We start from the raw sequence: 26,576 nt of genomic DNA on the forward strand, positions 1-26,576 counted from the left end.
TCTATTGGTTAATTAATTTTAAATGAACTTGTCACGGAGGCCTGCTCAAGCAATGACCCAGTGGAAGCAGGGTCTATGTGCTACCAAATTGTTAATGCGCACATAAAGGAAGACAAACTGCTCCCCACACTTAAATAAATTCATTATTTAGAGTCATTCATGTGTCTACAGTAACCCCTAAAGAAATCTCTCTCCTAAAGATAATTTTCATTCCTGTCCAAACTGCACATTTTCCAACTTTTTCAAGCCAAATTGAGCCTGAGTGATATATTGAGCCCATGAAACCCAAAGATGTTCCCTCTGGGAGGATGTCCCCAGACCCCTACAGAGGTTATGTTATTGCCTCTGCACTATAAGCCCCTGATGTTGTATAATCCTGCTCATGGCCCTGAATGTAAGGCCAATTCTTTCATGTCTGTTTTTGAATGAAACACATAATCCAAGTCTGGCTGGCTTTACACTAACGTAGTCAAATAATTGTGCTCTCACAGCAGAGGTGCACCAATCGACTCTCCATTTATCCACAGTCCCTGGCAGAGTGAACCCTCCAATTTGTGTGCAGCTGGACCCTTTCATTATATACACTTGAAATGATAATGACATCATGTGTGCACAGCTGCACTATTTGCATCCGCATGACCTGCAGCTGAATTTGTGTGACAAAACGGATCCTCTCGCAATATTTACTGCTTGTGCAATTTAATAACAGGGCTGACGTTGGATAGAAAATAGGTGCAATGCCTGGAAATGGCAAGTCAGAGCCTGGGAAACTTCATGGTCAGGATTTCTGTAATCCTGAACACAATGAGAAGTACAGACCCATCGACACACAGCTGCCACATACATTTCCCTTCTGTTCTTCTGGGTTAAAATAGTGTGACAGATGTTGTTGAGCTGGCAGCGACAGTGCTATGATGGGCTGAGGTGCCGGGGTAGGGCACATCTCTTTGAGGCTGACTCTTTGATTCCCCATTGAGTAAGCTTTTAAAAGGTTGGAGGTGGAGATGATCGCCAGGGTTTTGTTACAATGAGCACCATGCGCAGAAGTTAAGAAGATATGACGATCGTCAAAGGGCTGAGAATAACATGGTAGAAGATTTTATTTCATCTGAACAGGTTTAACAAATACAACTCTACCAAGCAAGCACATACACTTACAATCATGTCAGTGATAGATCTGCTATGAGTGCCTATTAGATAATACAAAGTTGGCCAAACAGTGATCAAGCAAGCCTAGAAGTTACAATGACACTGAATACTAATCGCTGCTTGTCTGTTCTTGGATGCCGCTCAGTTCACACAGTGACACACTGAGTCAGATATGACTGAAACATTGACATGCAGTTCTATGAGATTGAGATGATGGTGTTTTCCATGCCATAGAGCTTCTGATGAGTGTGTCAACTCAAACTGTTCTCTGCTCACTTTTAACATCCAAATTGCATAATCTTCAGAAAAAAAAAAGTTTGTGTAAATTGTTTTTAAAATCTATTTTGGGGGCATTTTATGTCTCTGGTTAACCTCAGAAGTGGCAATACTGATCTCTGGCTATCTTGCAATATTTTGCAGTCACTCGCCCTTTACAAATACCATTCAACACAGCAAAAATAATACTTTTTAAAGACATTCCCCTCTAGATTTTGAAATGTCTATGTAATACATCAACATTACATGACTAGTTTACTGTTAGTTGTCCCGACAGAAGACATATTCGGTGTAGCTTGTCCAAATTTTGTCCTCGTTTGGATCATTGCTGGTGTAGGCACAGGTGCCTGTGGAGCTGCAGGCCACCATGTGGAAGCCCGCCTCTGTCAGCTTGTCAAATGCCTGCTCTAGAAAATTATACTTCAGATAGTACCGGGATGTGTATCTCTCCGGGGGCCGGTCCGGGTCTCTGCTCTCGTTTAGCGTGTCCCCAAACACTTCTTTGGCCAGGGAGGTCTTCCCGCAAACCGTGATGCGCGCCACTCTTCTGAATTTGGCGTCGGTTTGGATGTCTCTGCCAATGGTGTACGAGCCGCGGTATCCAATCGTGATATAGCCCGACTTTCTAGAGTCCAGAGAGGGGGAGCGCATGGCTCCGCTGACTGACACGGTGCGTAAAGTCTCCATGGCGCCAGAAGCGCCGCACTGCTGCGCACCTTCCTCGGTGTCACTCTGGCCGATCTCCTCGCTGATTGAGTTGTCCTTACTCATGCGGGGGCTGAGGCGTTTCGCAAGGTCCCGCAGTTGGAAAAAGTCAGCCTCCCTCTGCAGTCGACTTTTCTCGGGGAAGTAGTCCGGGAGGACCAAGTTCAGGTCCCGGAGATAATCTAGGATGTAGCGGAACAAGAAGCCGTCCCGGTCCAGGAAGAAGCGCCCTTTGCTGTCTCTCGCCAGCTCCTTGGGTGTCTTCTTGTTGAACATGGTCCACAGTAGCGAGTCTGGGACGGCGATGAGAGTTTTGTGTCTGGTTACATAGACCTGCCCGCCGACATTCAACTCAATAATCTCTGAAAACGGGGAGCCCGAGTCACCGCAGTTGGACCCTGCGCGCTCTATGTCAGCCAGTGCCATCTTCTCTGCACTGATGTGGGATCAGTGGAAACACTGAGCAACAAAGTGGCAGCGGCTTGTTTATGAAGCCTGGGCTCACCACGTGCGTGAGTGCGCGTGCGTGATGGCGGGTCGACTGCTAAATTAACATTTAACTATTACATGACTGTCTTGTTTAAAGTGGGCTGTAGTGGTCTGGTGTATGAGTGCATGCGCGTCTCTCTCTCTCTCTCTCTCTCTCTCTCTCTCTCTCTCTCTCTCTCTCTCTCTCACACACACACACACACACACACACACACACACACGCACGCACACGCACGGAGAGATGGAGAGAAAATCCGTGTGTTGTCTCTCCAGCATCATTTAAAGCAAGCGCCAATATTTGATTATGTGCTATTTGTTTCCTGCTGTGTTTGGCATAAAATTTAACCCTCCACCCTCTGATGAGAATTTAATTCATTAAATTAATTATGTTGGGTTTTCACAAACCCATAAGACTACATACAGACAGTAAGTTATCCCAAGTTTAAAATAAAGAAATGGTCTGAAAATATGGAAAGAGTGACACCCATTGCAACTCTGATGGAAATGCAGCCAGCATCTCTCTCTCTAACACACACACACACACACACACACACACACACACACACACACACACACACACACACACACACACGCAGTCCTTTGGAGAAGTAAAGGACTGGTAAAAATTTACACTCTCAAGGCCTAAATTAATCATGTCTGTCTTTAAAAAAATGTCAGGTCCCAAAGTCCAGTGTGTATTTAAATGTTTATTTTATATGAAGCTAATAAGTAGCTTTAGCCACCCAATGTAGTCAAATCAAGTCAATATCTTTTAAAGTTACAGTCTCTTTAGTGCTTACTATCCTTCCACTGCAGCTGAACAGGAAAACATTGTCCGTCGAGACACAAAGAGGGACATTTTTACCAAAAAGACTGTAACTGTGGAAGATATCCACTTTATTTGACTAACTCAGAAGGCTGAAGCCTCAAATTATTTTCAGATTAACTATGAAATACATTTTTACTTTAAACAATGACTGTGGATTTTGGCTCCCATCACTTACATTGAAAGTGCATTTGGAGAGGATTTTCTAATAGTCATTTTGAACAGGAGGAATAATTACAGCAACTCACTATTGTTTTAAGAGGACTTGAAAAATGTGAACCTATCCTTTAAAATTCTCACCATTGGTCCTCACAAAGGTAGCATACATGTATTAATACATAAAATAAAAAGTGGGATTAAAGATGTTAAAGGCACATATAAAACCAGCATAAAGGCAGCTAGAAAGGAGGCACACAGTTCAAATGTGTAATGTAGTTTCTGATGTGCATAAATGAAGAAAATCACAAAGAGTAAAACTGGCTGTAAATTGATTTTTTTCTTTTTCTATTTTTTTTTTTATCCCTCAGTCTTGGAAAGTGTGTTTTCACACCACAAGAATAATTAAATAATAGCTGTGCATTTAGGTAATGATGTAGGTGTTTGATTAAACAGAGGGGTGCTCCTGACTATTCATCATAAACTTTTTGTAAAATCACAACTAAGAATCATCGATTACTTCCCCAACTGTTGGAAAACAGTTTCTGTTATTTCCCCGTTCACAACTTCCCATAGCAGACAAATGAATTTCCATTGTCTGTCCATCTTAAAAAGAAACTATTTGCAGAAGACAGTAGATATTGCTTTGACCACAGTTATTTTTACCACAAAAAGTTAAATCTGTATTCTCACAGTCATACTGGCTAAAAAAACAGCCAACAAAACACCGCATGAGTCCATTGTGATGATTTTTAATTTTTAATTCCGCTATTTACAACAACAAGACAACCACGTGATGTCTTGTGCAAGTTCTTTGATATCTAAAGCTGCATGTAGCTTTCAAGTTCATGTATTTAACACACGCCACAAACAGGGGGGAAATGAATCAAAGACAGCATGCAGTCATTGTGAAAGTTCCTACTTCTCCTCATGGTGAACTTTTGCCACTTTGGAAATTTGACGGACAAGCCCTCAGACAAGTAATTACATATAAAAGGCAGCTGTACTGGCATGTTTTGTCATTTGAAGACATTGTTGAGCTACGACAATGCTACGCAAGGTGCTGCTATTCTCTTCTATAGTCACATACTGTATTCTCAGCATTTCACTCTTTAAGATTTGATTTAAACAACTTTTGGAGCGTATGTTTGGGTTTAAAGACAACTAGATGCAACATATTAAAAATGTCTAGATGCTTAACAACTGTAGTCTCTCTGTGGAGGTTTGTTCTTTAGTTTGGGACTGACTGGCCCTGTTTCACCTTTCCAGGGTATTACAGAGAGCTTTGGAGCTGCTATCCATGCCCTCAGCACCACTCAGCTGACAGATGGTGTGATTAACAGGAGCAAAAGGATGATGCTGGACACCCTGGGTGTTGGGCTTTTGGGAACCAGGACAGCTGTCTTCAACAAGGCTCTCAAGTACAGCCAGGTACAGTAAGCCATGATAGTATGTGGAGAAATAATATAAAGAACACTTAATGAAAAATATTTTGAAGTAATGAAAAGTAGGATTGTATACACTGTTATAGTAATGGCTCATCTTAGGTTCTCAACATGTCTTTTGTGCAATGTTTGTGATTATGGTTAATTATTTTCCTTTTCCATGAGATGTTTACATTAGTAGTCTATTTCCTGTCCTATATCCAAGCTGACCCTCATATTCATTTGCCTGATTGCAGTCGTTTCAATCAGAGGAGAGGAGCAGTGTCTGGGGCAAATCAGAAATATCCCTTCCTCCTAATTATGCTGCTTTCGTCAATGGCATCGCGGTAAGCATAATAAATAAGTCATAAATAAGATCAAATAAAAGCATAACAAGTAGACAACGTGGCACGCGTCTGGTTTAACCTTTCATTACTGGTTCTGTCACATTGTCTGGTGATACTAGGTTCACTCCATGGACTTTGACGACACTTGGCACCCTGCTACTCATCCCTCTGGTGCTGTGCTACCTGCACTGCTGGCTCTGGCAGAGGCACTGCCCAGCCAGCGCTCTGGTCTAGAACTGCTGCTGGCCTTCAACATTGGCATCGAGGTGCAGGGCAGACTCATGAGGTTCTCCAGGGAGGCCTACAACATCCCTGAAAGGTGAGATCTGGGCTCAGTCAATGTGCACATTTTCTGTCCAAATGAAAGTATATGTGCACTGGAAGTATTTCAGCATTAAAGGGCTGATTCACCTAAATTACAAAAAGTACAACATTTACCTCTAGTGGTATCTACCAATGCTGATAGTTCTGATTTTATTTGAGGTTTTGGTGGTGGTGAATAACTTTTAGTTTGTGGTACTCACAGCAATAACAAATGACATACAACAACAACAATGACAACTGCGACATCCCTGCATAATCCACACACCTCAATGTTTTTTGTAGGGACTATTTCTTTGGTAGAAAGTAGGTCCAAGTAAAACTGGTTGCAGCAAGGTCTGTGGATTATTTTGAACAGAAAAGTTGTTGTTGAGGTTTTCAAATATGGTTTCTGAATGCTGTGAGCTAGAACTGCAACTAACATTTATTTGTCTGTAAAATGTTAGAAAATAGTAAAAAAAAAAATTTTTAAAAATGCCTGCAATTTCTTTTAAGCCCAAGGTGATGTCTTCAAATTGCTTGTTTTGTCCGACCAATAGTCCAAAATCCAAAAAAATGAAGCAGCAAAGCCTTAAATTTGAGAAGCTGGAGCCAGAGAATGTTCAGCGCTTATGCTTGAAAAATGACTTTAAGGATTAATCAAGTATCAAATAGTTGTCTACCTGACTAATCTAATTTGATTTGATTGCTGATTAAACTTGAACAGAACCTAATGTCATCCTTCTTCCTCTTTCCCAACACTGTCAGATTCCACCCTCCCAGTGTTGTTGGCGTGATGGGCAGCGCTGCGGCCTCGGCTAAGCTCCTCGGTCTGTCCCCTGCACAGTGCATTCATGCTTTGGCAATCGCAGCCTCCTCTGCTGGGGCTCCCTTGGCCAACGCGGCCACACAAACCAAACCTCTCCACATAGGAAATGCTGCTCGGAGAGGCCTGGAGGCCGCTCAGCTGGCCCAGATGGGACTGGAGGGGAATCCAGCCATCCTGGATATGGACTGTGGGTTTGGGGTTTACTACAAAGACTACAGTCCTTCAGCAATGGCAGATCCTGGTGCCGGCGGCTTTAAATGGATTCTTGAAGATCAGGACATTGCCTTCAAGCGTATTCCTGCTCATTTGGGGATGCACTGGGTTGTGGATGCGGCTCTGGCAGCCCGCGAAAAGTTTGAAAACACAGCTGGCAACTTTGATCTCAGCCAGATCAGACAGGTCACACTTCGAGTGCCTCCATCCAAGTACATTGACTGCCCCTTACCTGCCACAGAGCACCAGGCCAGGCACTCATTTCAGTTCAATGCCTGCTCTGCCCTGCTGGATGACAAAGTGACAGTGGCTTCATTCAGCGAAGCTCAAATTAGCCGGCCTGCTCTGAGGGAGCTCCTGTCCAAAGTCAGGGTGGAGACACCGAGAGATAACCAGCCCAGCTTTGACAAGATGTACTGTGAGGTTGAGATAGAAACCGATCAGGGGCAGAACTATGCAGCCAGGTGTGATACCTTTTATGGCCACTGGAGGAAGCCACTGAGTCACAAGGACCTGGTGGAGAAGTTTACTGTAAATGCCTCCTCAGTGCTGTGCTCAGAGGGAGTGGAGGGGGTGATAGATGTGATAGGAAACATTGAGAGAGAGAGAGAATGCTCATCCTTAGGTTCATATCTGAGAATGACAAGTGCTCAACATAAGCAGCTATACAGTGCAAGGATTATGTGATTATACAGTATTTTATGAAGCCAATACAGCAAATTTTTGAAGCCTTATGTATGTAATATGGTGACATTTTCCATGTGGTGTGCTCAGGGATGAAATCAATATAATGTTGTAGATATTTTACAACAAGTCTGAAATAAAGTGAACTGAAAAATGTGAAGTTTTTTTATTTTATTGCAGTTTCTCTGTACAATATCATACTTGTTTATTTTCCACATTTACATCAACATTGAAATCATGAGACTGATCCACTGCATCACAACATAATCTAGTAAGATTGAGTTAAACTGAGATTATTGCAAAATAATAGATAAACCTGTAAAATCAGACCATGTTGTCTAACATAACTACTGCAAATATGTATATTTTGTATCTGGAAGTGCTTCTGATCAAGGTGTAACACATTGGTTTAGCAATGATCTGCTGCCTAAAACGCTTTTTTTTTTTTGCTCTCTGTTTCCAGCGCCTTTTCAGTATTAATAGAATCAGGCAAGCTTCAGCACATCCTTCACCATCGCTCCAATTCCATCAAATATCTCGTGGATCGGCGCGTTGCACATGAAGGCACAGGTGGTAACCAGCTTGTTCTTGTCGTCCACGAGGCTCTCGCTGACACTTTTACTCACGTGCTTGCACCCCAGCTGGTTGATGGCTGCCGCGGTGTCAGTAGTGTCCGGGTACCTGAGGGAAAGAGAGATAGCAGAGCCACACAATGTTCAGCTGCTTAAAGGTGGTTTTTACAGCTCTGGACACTTAAAATGATTATTTTTGAGAATTTATTGTTATTAACTTGGGACTTATTCGTGTAGCTTTGGATCATTTTTATTGTAATGACCAAAGTGTATTCTGAAATCGGGAAATATTGCTAAAAAAAAAAAAGTCCAACAGGGAAAGAAACCGAAGCCTTCAGATGATCTGACTAAACTGCTTTATTTGGAAAGTAAAACCAAAAATGAGCACATGCAGAATTACAGTAATAAAGAAAAACTGCATGCACAAATATGGCAAGAAGGAAGTGGTTGTGTAAACTGTGATGGATGTTTACAGACAGTTTCTGGTAATAATTTTAACATTTGTCATCATTTACTGAATACGTTTGACTAACCCGGGAGTTTATTTAAAGCCTGGATGATCATCTGACTGCTGTTTTATTTATTTTTTCTCTAGTCAGATGTCTTTCAGTAATGTTGTCCTGTTCCTGCAGTAAAGCGGAACATATATCTAGAGTGAGACTCACTTGTCATCCTTCTCCACGCCGACAGTGACCTCACAGCCAGGGAACACCTTGGCAGCCAGCACAGGTGAGATGCAGCAGAGGCCGATGGGTTTGCCCGCGCCGTGGAACGCCTGCAGCGCGGCCTTGACCTCAGCGTTAACAGAGCAGTCCTTCCCCTGCACTGCCCATGTACACAGGTTCTTCGCTGCCCCGAAACCACCTGAAAAACATTATAAAAATTAGATTAATTTGAAGAATAACTAACTAAGCAGATGTGTGTTTAGAGGGAAAAGAAACACAGAAGCCAAGTGCTCAATCAAGTAGGGCAAAAAGAAAATTCACAGTATTTTAAAATTATCTCCACCCTGAAAAACTTTCTTTTCAGTGTATTTAGACTGAATGGGTGAGGCATGTAACAACACAACATAATGAGATCTTCGTGGTAAGGGAGCAGGCTTGTCTTGTTGTTATGACTGAACCTGGGAATATGACAGCATCGTGGTCTGCGACACTGAGTTTAGACAGGTCCTGGATGTTTCCACGGGCCAGCCTGGCGCTCTCCACCAACACGTTTCTCTTCTCCTCAGATGGTTCGCCTTTCAGGTGATTCACCACATGCATCTGGTCAATGTTGGGAGCAAACATGTTTACCTGCAGAGTAGAACAGCAAAAGGTAAGGACTGGCTCAGGGAAACAACAGGTTCCTTTAGGACTGCAAGTAATTGTTATTTTCATTACTGATTAATCTGTTGGCCCTTTTTTGATTTACTCTTTAGTCTGTAAATCCTCAAATGGAAGAAGATAAATGATTTTTTGTTGACTTAAATGATAATAAATTGACATAATTATTGGTAATTGATTAATTGAATAATCAACTACTTATTTCAGCAGTATACATCTAAGTCCTATTCTTACATTTATACTTATTTTGCAAAATTGCATAATTTAAAAAGAAAAAAAGTACATTTAAATAGCCCACAATCACAAATCAGACATTTGCTTCATTATAATGTTTAAACGATTTAATCCTAGTAAACATTCCCTGTCTTAGGTCAGTTAGGATCACTTCTTTATTTTAAGATTGTGAAATGTCAGAATAGTAGAGAGAATAGTTTATTTCAGTTTTTATTTCTTTCATCACATTCCCAGTGGGTCAGAAGTTCACATACACTCAGTATTTGGTTGCATTGCCTTTAAATTGTTTAACTTGGGTCAAACGTTTTGTGGCCTTCCACAAGCTTCTCACAATAAGTTGCTGCAATTTCGGCCCATTCCTCCTGACAGAACTGGTGTAACTGAGTCAGGTTTGTAGGCCTCCTTGCTCATACGCTTTTTCAGTTCTGCCCACAAATTTTCTATTGGATTGAGGTCAAGGCTTTGTGATGGCCTCTCCAATACCTTGACTTTGTTGTCCTTAAGCCATTTTGCCACAGCTTTGGAAGTATGCTTGGGGTCATTGTCGATTTGGAAGATCCATTTGCAACCAAGCTTTAACTTCCCGGTTTATGTCTTGAGATGTTGCTTCAATATATCCAAATAATTGTCCTTCCTCATGATGCCGTCTACTTTGTGAAGTGCACCAGTCCCTCCTGCAGCAAAGTACCCCACAACATGATGCTGCCACCACTATGCTTCACAGTTGGGATGATTTTTCCTCCAAACATAATGATGGTCATTATGGCCAAACTTCAATTTTTGTTTCATAAGACCAGAGGACATTTCTCCAAAAAGTAAGATCTTTGTCCACCATGTGCAGTTGCAAACTGTAGTCTGTCTTATTTATATGGCGGTTTTGGAGCCGTGGTTTCTTTCTCATGAGCGGTCTTTCAGGCCATGTCGATATAGGACTCGTTTTACAGTGGATATAGATACTTTTGTACCGGTTTTCTCCAGCATCTTCTCAAGGTCCTTTGCTGTTGTTCTGGGATTGATTTGCACTTTTCACACCAAAGTACGTTCATCTCTAGGAGACAGAACGCGTCTCCTTCCTGAGAGGCATGACAGCTATATGGTCCCATGGTGTTTATACTTGTGTACTATTGTTTGTACAGATGAACATAGTACCTTCAGGAGTTTGGAAATTGATCCCAAGGATGAACCAAACTTGTGGAGATCCACATTTTTTCTGAGGTCTTGGCTGATTTCTTTTCATTTTCCCATAATGTCAAGCAAAGAGGCACTGAGTTTGACGGTAGACCTTAAAATACATCCACAGGTACATCTCCAATCAACTCACATGATGTCAATTAGCCATCAGATGCTTCTAAAGCCATGACACCATTTTACTGGACTTTTCAAAGTTGTTTAAAGGCAGTAAACTTACTGTATGTAAACTTCTGACCCATTGGGATTGTGATATAGGGAATTATAAGTGAGATAATCCTTCTGTAAACAACTGTTGGAAAAATTACTTGTGTCATGCACAAAGTAGATGTCTTAATCAAAACTGAAACTGAGCTCTGTTTAGTGTACACATACCCCTATCACACACTCACTCTCACACATTCACACACGTACACAGATGTGGGATCAGTGGAAACACTGAGCAACAAAGTGGCAGCGGCTTGTTTATGAAGCCTAGGCTCACCACGTGCGTGAGTGCGCGTGCGTGATGGAGGGTCGACTGCTAAGTTACTATTTAACTATTACATGACTGTCTTGCCTAAAGTAGGCTATAGTGGTATCGTGTATGAGTGCATGCGCATCTCTCTCTCGGTCTCTCTATAAAGAAATTATCTGAAAATATGGAAAGAGTGACACCCATTGCAACTATGATGGAAATGCAGTCAGCATCTAACACACACACACACACACACACACACACACACACACACACACACACACATATTCTGTATGAGTACTTGCAGATCAAACCGTCCCTAACTTACACTTGCACCTCCTCTGCTGAGGTGGACCAGGACAGCGGAGGCCTCGTGGATCTCACTGCCGTCATAAACTCCGCAGCCCGCCAACACCACAGCCACTCGTTTACCCATCTGTGTCGTGTAGTAACTTTTATTCACTGCCTGGATCGCGCTGAATGTCAGCAAGTTGCGACCACAGTGGTGCAGCAGGGTGAGCATGGCGGACTGTCTGTTTCTTCTTCTTCTTCTGGTAGGATTATGACAGTTTGGCGGCTACTAGGTGCATTGCTGCCCTCCGCAGGACAAACACTTAACTGACACGATCACACTTTTATTTTCATATATAACCCTGAATCATGCAGGAACTGTAAAACTGCTTTTGTGATCAGCTGATGGTTCTCATTCTGGTCAAAGAAAGATTTAATAGAAAGGCTTGTCTACTTCTTCTTCTTCTGGGTTTTAAATGTCAGCTTGTGTTCAGCCTCCTTGGCGCGTCACTGCCATCCTCTGCACAAACCTAAGCACTGCTGCCTCCTTATAAAAAGATATCTAGAGGACCAACTTTGATCTTTAATGTCATTTTTTCTCCAATTTAACAAATAAGGAAACTTATTTTTTTAGTAAAGTAAAAGGCACAATTATATTTTTATTATTCAATTATTCATCTATATTGATACTCTTTAATCTTTACATTTCATTCCTGACCTTGAAAGTAGCAACTAACAAAAATAGTCAGTCCACTTTCTCGCTTCCTCTGGAGCTTTCGACCATATGACACTGGTTTTCGTCTCTGCAGATGCGCTTTCATCAGTTGTCATGGGACTGAGGTTGATAAACTTCCCCTTATTGTGACCACTTTCAGAACATTTCGCCCACAAACGTTTAGTTTCAGAAATGGTCGAGAGCCCCAAAACAAGTGAGTAAGTGGGCCTTAAGTGGAGATACTATTGTAATTAACTAGATTAATTGTGCAAAAAACATTAAAACGGGTAAAAACTGGTCGTAATTAATATTTACAATCTTTAATTGTTTATACATTTCATTAGCATGGTTTTAAATTCTTATTTCTTACTTTTTGTTATTTATGTGGACAAAATTATATTAATAAACAGATTGTAATTCAAGAAATTAAAGAAATGTATGAACATGTAGAGAAATGCATTACTGGAGAGTGAAATAAATATCAAATAAAATATGATTTACTAAATTAAATTTAAAAAGAGTTTCAAAAGCCAACCTGTAAACTCCTACGTGTCAATAAAAATAAATATAATATACAATAAATATGATAAATAATTAAGAATATAACATTAAATATTTATATCTACTGTTTACATTTCACAAAGTCAGAATGAAGTTTCCAGAAGAATGTATAAATACTGTATTGATTATTTCAATTTGACATAAATTTCGTTGCTTTTTGTTCCATGAGACTTTCAAATAGAAAGATATGTTTGTATTTTTCCTATTTATTTATTTATTTACAGTTTTGTCAATTAGTTTTCGACAGGAGCGCGTTCACGTGCTCCTCGGATGGCCCCATTTCCGGAGTTGGGAAGTCGTTTTTACGACTTCGGTGTGTTCATGAGCTACAATGGACGCTACAAATAAAACGTGTTGCATTTTGTCCCAGACTTGTTGCCGCAGCACTACATTCCCTAAAAGCTCTAAAACATTGTTTTACCTGACTTGTTATCAGCGTAAATGCTTGACTTGAGGGGGCGTTCACGTGAATTTTCTCAGTTGGGATGTAATTTTTCCGATTATTCCGACATCATACGAATGCCGCAATCCTGTCTGCTTTAGTCATGTGATCTCATATCATCAACAAAACCGTCATGTGACCAGTAATGAGGAAGTCCGCTCGGAGGGAAGAATCATGAGAAAGCTATCTGTGTGACTTCGTGTATTTTCTGTCTGACATGATGTTTCACACGGAGGCGTTTGTGTGTTTAAACTTGCTGCTGTTTCTTCATGTCGGTGCTCAGTCCAGCCGGCAGTGGCCGGTTCCCTACAGGTACCGTCAACCTCTGAAACTCACTGAAGTTACTACATACAGTTACTATTTACTCTCTATCTTCGTCAAACAAACCCAGTTTAAACTCGCTTTGTGCCTGTTCTGGACTTTTCCCTGAACTGTTAACTAGACATTTTTGTGAAATTCAGGCATCATCAGTGTGTCACACTCAGTAATAACAGACAATAGTTAACTTGTCAACTTGCAGACATATGCCTGGTGCGTTCACGTGACTCTGGAAGCTTTGGACTCTGAAGCATTTCTGAGCGTAGTCAGGAAATGCAATTTAGGAGATGCTGACCAGTATTTCGTGCAACAGTAGTTCTGGGTTAGGATGACAATAGTGATTGCTGTTTATGTAATGACAAAGATTATTTCTCTTGATCCATATAGGGCAATTTTTATTTACTTGCAGAAATCATGTGACACAATCATAAAGACGTGAAAAAGATATTTTTTACAGAAGTTCATGACTGATCTGTCTTCTAAGTTTACAAAATGTAAATTGGAGGTGGAAGCCTTTGTTTTGGCTGTTTGGGATTTCTTTACCTTTTTTATGTGTGAGAACCCTGTTACCATATTCAATAAAAAAAAAAAAAAACAGCTTTATGATAATGGGTTTCAACATCAAACAAGTAGATTTTTCAGGCTCTCTGTTTCAGTAAACTTACATTTACACAATTACACACAATTGTTCAGATTTATAAAACTCTTTGTGTATTTAAGAAACCAGTATTCTTCCTTTTTTGGACTGAATAAGAACTTTATTAACATAATACTGGTTAATCATGTCTCAGAAAAGCTTGAGTAGTGGTTTAAACTCTCCTTGGTGCTGGCATGCTCTCATGTCATCAACAGACGGTTTGATAGTCGCCCCGATGTGGACTCATACTGTGAAGCTCTCTACCCGTTCTGCCCCACCGGTGACCGGGACGGACGGATTCCCGCCATGTGGAACACAGATGTCATCTCAGTTTATCGAATGCAAACTCCTGTGTGGGAATTCAAGTACGGAGATTTGCTGGGGAAATATGTAAGTACATTAATCCTTCTGTTGTACCAGTGAAACGTGTACACAGACACACAGGTTAGAGTCTGTAGAAATGTAACAAACCGCCCGGTGTTCAAGATACATAAACTTTCTGTTCACTGATAGTTAAGTTTTTGACTCATTATTGAGTTTTGGACTACAAAACAAAAACAAAACAAATGAAAGGTGAATTAAATATGTTGTTCATATGTTGTAGTTCAGACCAGAATTTAAAAGAAAACTATATATATACACTTACTTTATGATTATACTTACCAGGACTCCCTGGAGGAAGAGATCTGGTATCTCAGTAGGACCTTCTTGGCTAAATAAAGGAAAGATTAATTATTTATTTGCGGTTTATTAAAAAAAAAAGATTGTGGTTGTGAAATTAAATTGAAAAAACAAATTAGTCGTTATTGCATCAGTTCATCATCATAACTGATAAATTATAACAGATGCTGTCAGTGGAAATAATTATATTTAAGTATGGAGAGAAAAATTATGATACTTAGCCAACATTAGGGGAAGTATTGGTTGTGTGGTTTATTATTATATTCTTGGTAATTGTGGCATATGTATGGTAAAACATGTGATATGTGATGCAGATTATCTAATTTAATGTGGTATTACTGTTATAATGGAAGTGCAGCTGTGCGACTTTATTTATAGAAACACAGCTGTACACTTCCCCCCTACGTACACACACACACGCACACACACACACGCAGAAACACATTCCTAACAGGCAATAAAATGTGTCTTCTTGGTTTGCAGCATATCATGCATGATGCTATCGGGTTCAGCAGTTCTATTACGGGGGCCAACTACACTATGGAGTGGTACGAGCTGTTTCAGCTGGGTAACTGCACCTTCCCTCACATAAGACCGGAGGAGTACGCACCTTTCTGGTGCAACCAGGGAGCCGCCTGCTTCTTTGAAGGCATCGATGACATACACTGGTCACAAAATGGCACCTTGGAGAAAATAGGAGAAATCAGTGGTAAGACTTCACATGTGTAATCTTGTGTCTTTGCTCATAGAGGTCAAGAGGAATTATGAATATCAGGTCAGAAATCTGAGGAAAAAAAGACGCTATTCAGATTTTTTTTCTTATTTTCAACAAATCCTGTAAAAAGAGCAAAACCAACAATGAATTTAATTACTAACACGTTTCCTTGGTAGCTGAAACCTGACATAGCTTCTTCCTGTCTGCCATAGAGCTCCATTGTTGTCCAAAAAAGATTAAACGAGTCACTCACACTAACTGGAGCACTATAATGTGTATTAATCCACGGCTGAAACTAGTCCCAAACAAATGCACCATTTACTCCTATTTGAGTAACATTTTCTAAAAACAGTGCCTAGCTGTCTTGAGAAATGACTTTGCCTTTTTTTAAACATGAAATGGTATATTTGTGCTCCATTTGAAAGATTTACGTCTTCTGTTATAATGAAAGGGTTCAGTAAAGGCAAAGACATAGTAGCTAAGTGGTCTCGCAGCATAAAGGTTGCGGGTTAGAGTCCTGGTCTTTGGTAGCAGGAGCTGCCTGTTTCTTTTCCTTCCACCCCCCCAAAGATGTGCATCTCAGGTGGTGGGACTGTGTGACATGGACTAACCTGTTTTCCATGCCTTTTTGCCCAGTGCATTCTGGGAAGAGCTCCAACCTCCCATGACCATGAAATAAATGGGTTCGATCTAGAAAATAGCCACTCAGTCTAGCCAGTCTGACTTGTTTCAGTTGGAAAATTTATATTTACACCCTCCAAATGATATATTTTTTGGACTTCTGTCCGCTGGTATTAAAATGTTTTTTCTCTTTTTCTCCAGGGAGCCAGTTCAATGAGATGGCCCAGTGGGTCCAGGACGACAACGAGACTGGGATCTACTATGAGACGTGGACAGTGCTTTCCGACCCCAGTCCCAACGCCACAGTGTGGTTTGAATCTTATGACTGCTCCCAGTTTGTCCACCGCACATACAGGAAACTTACTGAGCTGGGAGCTGAACTGTCCAGCCGATCGCAAACCAACTACACCAAGATCTACTTGTACAGCGGAGAGCCCACCTACCTCGGCAATGACAGCACCATATTTGGACAGCCTTCGCTGAAGAATCTGGCAGTGGACATCCGCGAATTTTACCACACATTCAGACCGCACCAGTCGTATATAGACTTTGCCATCAGCCTGTTGGAAGCTTATAAAAAGGTTGTGTTGGAGAAGAGCTTCTACCTTTACTATAACTTTGAGTATTGGCATCTGCCAATGAAGCCTCCGTATGTGGGGATTACATATGAAGAGGTGCCTTTGCCTTCGCCCAGACCCAAGGTTGCAATTAATTGATTCATCTGGCGATTTTCTCTTTTGATTATTTGATTGGGCCTTTTTCAAAAGGTAGTGAAAATGTTCCCAGAGCCTGTTTCATCCCAACTAACAGTTAGAAGCCAAAGATATTAACAATAAAAAGTGAGGAAAAACAGGAATATTCCACATTTGAGAAGTAGGAGCAAATGTTCATTCTTGACCCTTGAAACAGCAGCTGAGAAAACAATCTCACAAAAAACCCCACGAGGTCCATTTAGTAGCTGGTTTGCAGCTTTCATACAGGCTGAGAACACAAGCTATTGAAAAGCATGAGAGGTGATGTTTATTATTTCAGCATCTGGACTGTGTTTAATGCATTTGAGGTTTTTAGCATTGATTTCCCAGATTCTGTTTTTGCACTTTTTATTTCAGTTGTAAGGACTAAAGGTACGTTGAATTTATGCAAACCTACATGAATGCATGAATGATGCTGAAAGATTATGAATTAAATAACACACCAGGTCTGATGTTATGTTATGAATTAGGACTGGGTAATGTATCGATATCATGAATGACAAAAGTGTTGTCTTTTCTTGGTTTGAAAGGCTGCATTTAAGTAAAATGATGTAATTTTCTGAACTTACCAGACTCTTCTAGCTGTTCTGTTTTTTGCCTTTAACCACTAAGTCATTATGTCCACATTACTGATGATTATTTATCAAAAATCTCTTTGTGTAAATATTTTGTGAAAGCACCAATAGTCATCTCTACAATGCTGTCGCAATATTGAGGTATTTGGTCAAAAATATTGTGATATTTGATTTCGTCCATATCACCCAGCCCTATGATGAATTCAGATGTGTTCAGTGTAAATGCAGATGTTCAACTATAGATTTTGATCTTTTCACCTGTTAAACATCTTAACAATTTGACTTTGGTGACTTTTCCTTTAACACCACCATGAGGTTGACACTTGTGGGTTTTTTTTTTTAGTGAAATGAATTGATGATGAATTGCTATGACATTTGGTAAACACACTCATGCCTCCTTCAGAATGAGCTGTAACTTTGGTGATCCTGTCTTTTCATCTACTGTAGCGCCATCATCAGGTTTGCTGGTTTATGACCAAATTTCTGCGAAACTAATTTAACATTCTCAGCAGCCTCAGCTGTGCTTTGTGGTAATTAGCAACTGTTAGCATGCTAACATGCTAAGATGATTTACGTAAACATCAGCATGTTTTGTTATTATGAGCATGTTAGCATTCAGCTAGCTTTAAGCACCTCTGTACACAAGTACAGCCTCACAAAGCTGCTGGAGTTTGTTAGTCTTGTTTCATTCATTTCAAAATACAATTTACTGAGCTTACTTGTGCATTTCTTTAACTATTTATTTATTATTTGTGTGTACACCATGATTTACTGCACTGTTTGGAAGGTAACAACAGGAAAGACAAAAGAGTACATTCACAATTTTTTATTACCAGTATAAGATCACATGTCCAAAAACAATTTTAATTTCATGACAGGTGACCAGTAAAGCAAAGCAGACAAAGCATTTGCCATACAGAAGCAAAACTAAAGGACAGCATTGTCAACACAAGTTTACTCCTAATAAACTTATCGGAGGACTCTCTGAACAAACGAGGTTAAAATGACAATTACTGACAAGAGGCATCTTAACGATGAAAGATAAATACATTTCCCTCTTAAATCTGTATGAAACGTTTTACTCATCCGGCTGGATTTTAAAATAAAAGCCAATAAAGACCAACAGGAAAATGTAGTAAATAAGCATTGAGACACTGCCTTCAAAAAGCTGAAAGAAGCTGAAGAGGCTTCGCTTTAGAGCTGCTGCAACGGCAACTGTTTTATCCACAGCAAAAATCATGAAAAATAATCAGGAGATATGTTACTGAGCCGCTGAGATGCTATCGTACATGAGCACGGACAATCGGCGCAGGTTAAAAGAGACCAATACTACGAGTTGACTATGTTAGTTCAATCCGATAATACTTCCTGCAAAAAGCGACTCAGTGATTCTCTACAGTCCTGTTTGGCTACATGAAATATCTAATGCGACTTGGATGAAAAAGGAATGAAGAATAGCTTGAAAATAAATCACATGCAGGATTGCCCAAAAGTTCGTCCACTACTGACAACTGAAAATACATGTTTGTCAAATTATATTCCTCAAACATAATTACATAGCTTTTAATAACATATACTGACACAAATCAAAATGTTTGATTACAATTTTGCTCACAATATTTGGTTTATCTTCTTATTGCCAATTTTTACAGTCTATGTTACTCCAGTTAGCAGATTCCTGTTGATCTGATGTTAACTTTTACGTTTTCCTCACAATGATCAGCAGGGTTCACATCTGGTGACTGTGGAAGGGAAAGCCCTACAAGTTAGCACTCCTTTCTCTTCAGGAGATTCAAGCATCCCTTTTACACAATTTAACACGAAAACTATGGCGTTCCTCTGCAGAACTGTGTGCAGGGTTAGATTGACAAACTGGAGTGTGATCACTTGAGGTTTGTTAAAATTGCTCCAGTGTGTTGATTCAATTCTTAAAAGTTTGTGGTGGTGGATTTAAGACTTTTGGACCCCCCTGTATGCAAGAGAGAGTGGGATGGAAGTGTCAAAACCAAAATCTTGCTGCTGGTCTGCTTGCTGGTTTTTTTTAATGATTCTTGCTTCTTTTGTATTACCGAAAAACACAAATTAATTACAAAAGCAATATCCATATCAATAAATTACACAGCTTATCTTCTCTAGTGAGTAGAGTATGAAAAAGATCCATCTAGTAAAGGATAACTCGCACTCTGGTTTATAAAAGACACTAGCCGTCGGTTAAGGAAACTTCAAACCCTGACAGAGGGTGAAATAAAGAAATAAGTACATTTCTATTCACAATAATCAAACACACAGCGTTTTATATACAGATGCATTTGACTTCCTTCTTAAAGGAAAAAATGTTTGTTTCACTCATCTGACTTGCCAAATCTCTTTTTAACTGAAATGAATGGATGTTTTGGGGTTGTTGTTTGTTTTTTTGGAAAGGAGCACTAGCGATTTCTGCAAAGACGATGTTTGTAAATGACACAATGAACACTGTTCCTCTCCTGCGTGTACGATGAGATAACACAATACAGAGCAAACGTGGGCTAATAAGAGGGCAGATATTCACGACAGGGCCGAAGTTTAGAGCTTGAACAGGCAAATAGCAGAAGATACAAATGAAACCTATATAGGAAATATTCATTGAATGCACCTGAGCGACACAAAGGGTTAGTTTTGCATTCCCAGCGCGCATTTATAAGCTGACAGCCACAGAGACTAGCCTATTGTTGAATGATTATAAAGCAATCTGACCATGAAGGTTGGAGACTTACCAATATCTACCTCAGACATTTCTGTGCACTATCTATATTATATACAGTTATTTATCTGATTGTTTATTATAGCTTTATTACTTCAATATAGTGTCCTCGGTCTCTGATTCAACAGAGCCTCACTACAGCTGAAATAATCAGCATTAGAATCTGGGTCCAACTAAGAAATATTGGAGCATTATGAAGATAGTTTCTTTGCTTTCGTTCGGGTGTTTAAACGCCCCCAAAACACAAAGACTTGGTTTGTCCTGACTAGTATTTGGTATCCATGTAAGGTGCTTAGGATATCTATAACTGTACAGAAATGATCTCTAAACAATGTTTGTTAAATTAAGCCAATTCATGTGTGATGCAGAAAAGAAAAAAAAAAAATCAACACTGTATACCTTCACGTCACAAATATAGAGACTAATATACACATTTCTCTTTCTCTCCTAGCCATCATTTTCAGCAGTTGTGTTTTCTTTTCGGACGCGTGACTGAGTTCGGGGCGAGGAGGAAAAGCAACACAACTGCTCTTATGTTTTACATTAGTTTAAATTGAGGTGTAGGATCCAGCCCCTCTTCTTCAAATTTAGTGAATAATCGCCTCGACTACACCTTACAAAACGCCTTCTGTCTCATAACATGTACAAATACCTCCGACGCCATATTTTGTGACAGAGTGCGTAGCTGCTATCTCAGACTGGATTTAAGTAGGCCAAGTGGTAGTGTAACAACATGCAATTGTGCGCCTCATCGTTCCAATTACTCCACAATGTTAAAAAACATTGAAACACACACTCACACTCTCACACACACACACACACACATACATACATACACACTGACATCTCTCATAATATAGATTATTATGACCAGGCTACAATGTCCATATAACTCATTTTGCCAGTTATAAAAACATTGTTTTAGTTTAATATTTCCATCTGCAATGGTCTGTGTGTCGATTGTGTAGAAGCCAGCCTGGTGAGTTCTGTCTCCGGATTCTGCAAAGCAGGTTTTTACAGTCCATTTGGAAGATAACAGGCAGAGAGTTTTGTGGTGTTTACATGACATGATAACATTGTGTGGCAGTCAGGTGCCACATTACATCACTGCCCTTGCACTCCACACAGTTCAGCGAGTTTATGCTCTCCATGTTGCTACCAAACATTCCACTTCTGCTGAGCATTTAAAGACTTTTTTTTTAACGCAAACATGGAGGGGGCATGAATGTTCTTTGCCTCAAACTTGTCACACTGAACTCTGTGTGCTTTCTGGCTGCTTTTTACCAGGTTGGCATCATGTCTGGAAACCAGACACGGCCTAGGTGCTTAGAAACCTCCCAGTGGATCTCATCCAGGGAGTATTTGTGATCTGGAATCAGCACCTCTTCCATGATGGACAGCTGAGACAGCCTACGGCCACACATCTTGACAAATTCCACAAACGCGCTGCAGGAAACCTCGCACTCGCCCAGGCCGATGGCTGACAGCTGGGTGCAGTGCTTCGCAATGCGGATCAGCTCCTCGTCCAGAGGACGCAGGCCGTTAGCGCACACCACCAGCTCCACCAGACGGGGGCAGTGGAGGCCAACTCGGCCCAAGACCTCCTTGCTGACTGAGCGGCCGAAGTAGAGGTGTGTGACAGGGATCTCCTCGTTAAAGAAGGGGCCGAACTCGTCCTCATAGAGGAAGAAGTACATGACCAGGTTGAATTTGGGCGAGTGCCTCACCATGGCGTCCCAGCTGCTCTTCTTGATGGTGTGGAAGTGCTGGCCCGGGTTCTCACTCACCACATCAATACGCAAGTGCTCCAGGTGGACATGTTTCTCTGAGGAGAGGGCCAGTAGGAGTTCATCACTCAGGAGGTGGTAGTTCAACGCCAGCTCTCTCAGCCCGTGACACTGATCGGCCACACACAGGATCCCTGCAAATATGGAAAGGTTGCGTCTTTTAATCCCACTCATCATTAAATTCTGTTTTTAATGTTCAAAAAAGTATGAAAATATATATAGCCATGAGGAAGAAGAGAAACGAGTCAGACAAACAAAGTCATTATCAGAGCTGACAAATAAAAACAGTTCAGTACATACAATGTATGTAAGAGGGAGAAACCGGCTAACTACACAACAGCTCATTCATGCATATCATGCGATGTCCACCACATGAAATGACAACATTGTTCAAGGCCAGACGTGAAAATTGCAGGCTCCAAATAAGCCACTGAACAAAAAAGCCTTGTGACTCAAAACAGGAAATCAAAAATATTTGACTGAAAGTAAAACATAACCATGATTTGTAAATTTGTTGACAGCAACTGAAAATAATCCAACAACCACAAGGAGAAAAAAAAAGAAAATATACGCAAAAAAACCAACGAGAAAGCTGCTTCTTCTAATTTTAGGCACTGAGACGTCTACAGGAAGTGTCTTTGATCCGTCTGTACCTGCTGGGGAGACGTGAGGGCAGCTGCTCATCTTCAGCAGTTTCAGGGTGTCACTGTTGTTGGCCACCAGCACCTTCAGAGATGGATCATCCACTGGCGTGTCGTCAATCTTAAGCGAGGACAACGATTTGGAGTTGACAAACACCACAGTCAGAGCTGAGATGAAATGAGACTGTGGACAGACAAAGATGACACTGAATTATAAAGTATGTCTTCCCCTTTGAGCAGAAATAAAATCCTAAAGACAGGGAAGTGGAGAAAGGTGGGGTACAAGAACGGTATATATGTGTCAAGTTTCAAGTTCCTATGATAATAAAACAGTACTTGCTGACAGCTTCCCAGGACACTGATTTTCAAGCGTTCATAAAAAGACCTCAGAGTGCATCAAGAGAGACAAAATAAAACTTGCAAAATGTGTTTCCTCCTGAGGCCTTGGAAGTAATTAAATCCTTGTCCTTGGACATGCATAAGAACAGACACTGCTTTTCAGCCTCATCCTCAGATAAGAAGAGAATATAAAAACTATCTCGTCAACTAACATGATCAGCCACAGCTTCAAGGACACCACGGAAATGAATTAGCAATGTATAAATCAATAAAATCAGATTATGAACTCTAAGAACAAAAGTTCCTTTGATTTCTCTTGCAACTCTGAAGAACAGGATACTAGGAAGACCCGATGTGTTTATGGTAATTATACCTTTGGAACCTCCATGAAACTGGGCCTGGCTGTAGAGATGAGCCCCAAGGTCTTCAGTGAGCAGTTCACCAACTGTGAAAGAATGTCACATGCTGCCTCTGCAGACTCTGTACTGCTGTCCACCTGGAATTACAAGGATCGCATGTCATTTTTAGAACGTAAAAACTATTTTTTAACAAGCGGATTGTTGGATTCCAGTCTCACCTTGAAGCTGACGTACTGCAGGTGGTTGGAGTGCCTCTTTATAATCTGTTTAATGAGGTCTGGATGTGTAGCTTTCAGGTAGGAGCTGGCTGGCTGGTTAAGCTCAAACTCAAAGCATCTCCACAGCTCGGGCATGTGGAAAGCCTGGTTCCACCCACGGCACACCTGAGAGGCGTAAGCCCGGTCCAGCAGAGGGAGGTACTGGAAGATTTGGAGCAGGAGCTCCTGAGGCAGTCTTGCCCAGTGACAGTCTGGCGACTCACTGGCCTCCGCTGTCGCTGTCTCTGACTCTGACTCCGCGCCCGTCTGCTTCCGCACCTTCTTGCGAGCCTCAGGTGGGCTCTTACTGGGAGAGCCAGGGCTGTCCTCCTCACCTCCTTTCATCCTCTTCATCCTGAAACATGGAGATAAACCAGTTCAGCACCACAAAACACAAAGCTTTTTTACTACACAATATACATATGTCTCTATATTAATTAATAAGTCCTTTCAATGTTCTCTAACGTGTGACGAATGGTGTGAAAACTGATCCTAATGGTCGAACATCAGTACCTCAGGTAAACATATGTGCACCTAATGTGGAGAACAATGAATTTAAAATAATCTTAGATCCTCTTTTACCCATCTAAATACACATGAACTCATCTTAGCAGGGGCTTTGATTTGCTTTATTACTTGATAGATATAGCACTAAACCAGTTATATCTATGTTGGCGGGTTTTACAGACTTTGTATCACTTAGTCACATCTGTGTACTGACACTGCACCACTACTTTTCACAGACTGACTATTCTAGCATCAGCAGTTCTTTGGTTTAAGTCATATATGCCTTTAATTTGGTATACTTGCATGAAGTGCATGAAAATACTTAAGTGTCAAGGTTGAGGTTGGTGAGTTCATTCAAGAACTTTTTCTCTCATTTCTGTTTTTTTTGTTGTTGTTGATGTTTTCCTCGTGTTTTCATGTTATTATCTCTCTTTAGTCCGTTTTAAAAGAAAGAAAAAGGAGTAGCCAATAAAAGATGTCAACTGTTTTGATTGGCGGGGATCCACTCCAATAAAAATATAATTACATTAAATTACACAGAGACGTTATACCTGACATTGCTTAATTCATAACCAACATGTCTGCTGCTATATGCGGTTAACTTCAGCTACACTACACGGAGGCCATGCTGAGGCAGGTGGCTGTCAACATATTGATATTACACTCAGCCAAACGTCTGATAGGACTGTGCAGTTTGTTTGACCCATGTACTCGAGTTAATTTACATAAGCAATAAACTGCTTACACTGCTCGCTACGGTAACTAATGTGGTGACAGCGTCAATGAATGTAACTAGCGTCAACAGTTAAGTTAGCTAGTTAGTTTAATAAGAGTAATAACAAATGTGCCAGTGGTTAAAATCATTCAGGACTTTATTCACTGAATGATGGACAGCTTATTTTCATACGGAGATATTTGCTGGCTTATCGTTCAGCCGCCCATCCTACCTTGTTTACACTCTGCTATCTTTCTCGCCGTTAGCAGGAAAATCCGACTTGACACTTCAGCCCGGGCCCACGCTGGAAAAGCTCAATCGCAGCAGCCAGATAACACGCATCGGAGCACAATAACCGAGGCCTTTTTTGACGATAGAGAAAGAATTAGTAGTGTTTTTCAAGTGAAGAAACGGCCCCGCAGCCTGCCACCGCCGCTCGGTTGACCTAATTCCCTCGCAGGAGTTAGTCGCGGCCCCCTGAGCCTGAAATGGCGAAGTGTTGTTTTGAGAGCAGCAGTGCACCATGGGAAATGCAATGCGAAATGGCTGTTGGTAAAGATCGTCTCTGTAAAGTGATGACTCACTCGATGGTTAAAAAAAAAATCATGTTCTGTTATTTTAAAATGATCACAAATACACACTCTTTTTTGATTTTATTTTTTACTTTCTGTTTAACACCTTTTAATTGTATTAAAATGTCTTTTGCCTTTTGTTCCTTTTACGTTTTGTCTTGATGGCTGTAAAGCACTTTCAATTGCCTTGTTGTTGTTATTTGTTGTGCTATACAAATAAACTTGCCTTGCTGCTTTTTCTGAACAAAAGATTTTGAACACTTTGATCCATATAAAGACTTGGTTATGTGTTTCTGAGTAATATCTTCTACGTTCATATATTATGGCTAAAAGTCTCTGAAAGAATTATTCAGCGTAATAATTTCACTATACGTAAATATCATATCTACTTATGCAAACTGAAAGTGACTCAAACCAACTTTACACACTTTATTAGTGGCTTTAAATTATATTTTGAGTCCCTTGAAAAAAAACTACATTGCCTCATGTTTTAGTTGCTATTATTTTAAACAAGTATGTTAAATTTAATTTTATCTGTGACTTGTGTTTTGGTTGCCTAAATCTGATGTTTACAAAATGATACCCTTTGTGTCCTTTTTCCTATCTTTGACTCTCTAACAATATTAAGTGTGTGTTCTCTAATGTGCACCTCTTCTCTGTGAATAAAATATTTAAAAATTGCTTTTCGAAAAAGTGGGCATCAAACCACAAGCATGAATGTTTTATAAATAGACCATGGAATAAAGATGGAATAAAGGACGATTATTAGTGATGTTTATTAATAATTCTCTTTGTAATACATTCTGGCTTCTACTTATTTTAATAAATCCACCGAGTGAACAATAAAATGACGATCAGATCAAATGTTAGTCATACAGTAAATGTCATGTTGTGTTGCCACTACTGTGAACTTTAGTACATCTAAAACTGTCAGTCTAACAGCTGTGTCTGATGTAATTTTTAATGCCATATCTGATAAGATACCAATCAATCAGTCAGTCAATCAATCAGACTTTATTTGTATAGCACTTTTCATACAAATACAATGTAACACAAAGTGCTTAACACAATAAAGCTATCACTATTTCAGTATGAGATATCCTAAATTACTTAATGGAAACATGTAGAGTGTATGTGGTAATGACTGTAACCCACTACTTATTTGTGGATTGTCTAT

General features: G+C 40.3%; 5 protein-coding genes across 5 annotated transcripts; 2 read left to right on the forward strand and 3 right to left on the reverse strand.

Annotated features, from left to right (window-relative positions):
* Positions 1–1,076: 1,076 nt before the first annotated feature.
* Positions 1,077–2,685, reverse strand: kctd12.1 (potassium channel tetramerisation domain containing 12.1). Its single transcript, XM_044366035.1, has one exon. It carries the CDS (start codon positions 2,554–2,556, stop codon positions 1,687–1,689), a length of 870 nt encoding a protein of 289 aa, XP_044221970.1. The 5' UTR covers positions 2,557–2,685; the 3' UTR covers positions 1,077–1,686.
* A 1,964-nt stretch (positions 2,686–4,649) lies between these two features.
* Positions 4,650–7,696, forward strand: acod1 (aconitate decarboxylase 1). The gene is made up of 5 exons (XM_044366289.1): positions 4,650–4,661; positions 4,811–5,032; positions 5,283–5,372; positions 5,492–5,691; positions 6,441–7,696. Exons 1-5 carry the CDS (start codon positions 4,650–4,652, stop codon positions 7,399–7,401), a joined length of 1,485 nt encoding a protein of 494 aa, XP_044222224.1. The 3' UTR covers positions 7,402–7,696.
* On the reverse strand, positions 7,555–11,744 carry zgc:162944 (uncharacterized protein LOC569993 homolog). Its single transcript, XM_044366756.1, has 4 exons — positions 11,503–11,744; positions 9,094–9,265; positions 8,636–8,834; positions 7,555–8,079 (listed from the first exon to the last, which is right to left on the reverse strand). The coding sequence occupies exons 1-4, from the start codon at positions 11,695–11,697 to the stop codon at positions 7,884–7,886; spliced, it is 762 nt and encodes a 253-aa protein (XP_044222691.1). The 5' UTR covers positions 11,698–11,744; the 3' UTR covers positions 7,555–7,883.
* Positions 11,745–13,313: 1,569 nt separating this feature from the next.
* Positions 13,314–18,722, forward strand: cln5 (CLN5 intracellular trafficking protein). Its single transcript, XM_044366755.1, has 4 exons — positions 13,314–13,495; positions 14,354–14,528; positions 15,303–15,528; positions 16,357–18,722. The coding sequence occupies exons 1-4, from the start codon at positions 13,401–13,403 to the stop codon at positions 16,869–16,871; spliced, it is 1,011 nt and encodes a 336-aa protein (XP_044222690.1). The 5' UTR covers positions 13,314–13,400; the 3' UTR covers positions 16,872–18,722.
* Positions 18,294–25,341, reverse strand: fbxl3a (F-box and leucine-rich repeat protein 3a). Its single transcript, XM_044366754.1, has 5 exons — positions 25,060–25,341; positions 23,567–23,960; positions 23,363–23,485; positions 22,663–22,834; positions 18,294–22,143 (listed from the first exon to the last, which is right to left on the reverse strand). Exons 2-5 carry the CDS (start codon positions 23,957–23,959, stop codon positions 21,503–21,505), a joined length of 1,329 nt encoding a protein of 442 aa, XP_044222689.1. The 5' UTR covers position 23,960; positions 25,060–25,341; the 3' UTR covers positions 18,294–21,502.
* Positions 25,342–26,576: the final 1,235 nt, after the last annotated feature.

Source organism: Thunnus albacares, chromosome 11 (genome assembly GCF_914725855.1).
Source record: "Thunnus albacares chromosome 11, fThuAlb1.1, whole genome shotgun sequence".
Classification (NCBI taxonomy): Eukaryota; Metazoa; Chordata; class Actinopteri; order Scombriformes; family Scombridae; genus Thunnus; species Thunnus albacares.

Bases quoted from the DNA above. Each gene is read 5' to 3' on its own strand.
- kctd12.1 (XM_044366035.1), bottom strand. From the start codon at position 2,556: ATGGCACTGGCTGACATAGAGCGCGCAGGGTCCAACTGCGGTGACTCG.
- zgc:162944 (XM_044366756.1), bottom strand. From the start codon at position 11,697: ATGCTCACCCTGCTGCACCACTGTGGTCGCAACTTGCTGACATTCAGC. The intron at 9,266-11,502 runs GTAAGTTAGGGA...TCTACTCTGCAG, and splicing joins TCAGCAGAGGAGGTGCAAGT to GTAAACATGTTTGCTCCCAA. The intron at 8,080-8,635 runs GTGAGTCTCACT...TCTTTCCCTCAG, and splicing joins GGCGTGGAGAAGGATGACAA to GTACCCGGACACTACTGACA.
- fbxl3a (XM_044366754.1), bottom strand. From the start codon at position 23,959: ATGAAGAGGATGAAAGGAGGTGAGGAGGACAGCCCTGGCTCTCCCAGT. The intron at 23,486-23,566 runs GTGAGACTGGAA...TTGTAATTCCAG, and splicing joins TGCAGTACGTCAGCTTCAAG to GTGGACAGCAGTACAGAGTC. The intron at 22,144-22,662 runs GTACAGACGGAT...CCATATTTGCAG, and splicing joins CCCTCACGTCTCCCCAGCAG to GGATCCTGTGTGTGGCCGAT.
- cln5 (XM_044366755.1), top strand. From the start codon at position 13,401: ATGATGTTTCACACGGAGGCGTTTGTGTGTTTAAACTTGCTGCTGTTT. The intron at 13,496-14,353 runs GTACCGTCAACC...TGTCATCAACAG, and splicing joins CAGTGGCCGGTTCCCTACAG to ACGGTTTGATAGTCGCCCCG. The intron at 14,529-15,302 runs GTAAGTACATTA...CTTGGTTTGCAG, and splicing joins GAGATTTGCTGGGGAAATAT to CATATCATGCATGATGCTAT.
- acod1 (XM_044366289.1), top strand. The intron at 5,033-5,282 runs GTACAGTAAGCC...GCCTGATTGCAG, and splicing joins AGGCTCTCAAGTACAGCCAG to TCGTTTCAATCAGAGGAGAG. The intron at 5,373-5,491 runs GTAAGCATAATA...TGGTGATACTAG, and splicing joins CTTTCGTCAATGGCATCGCG to GTTCACTCCATGGACTTTGA.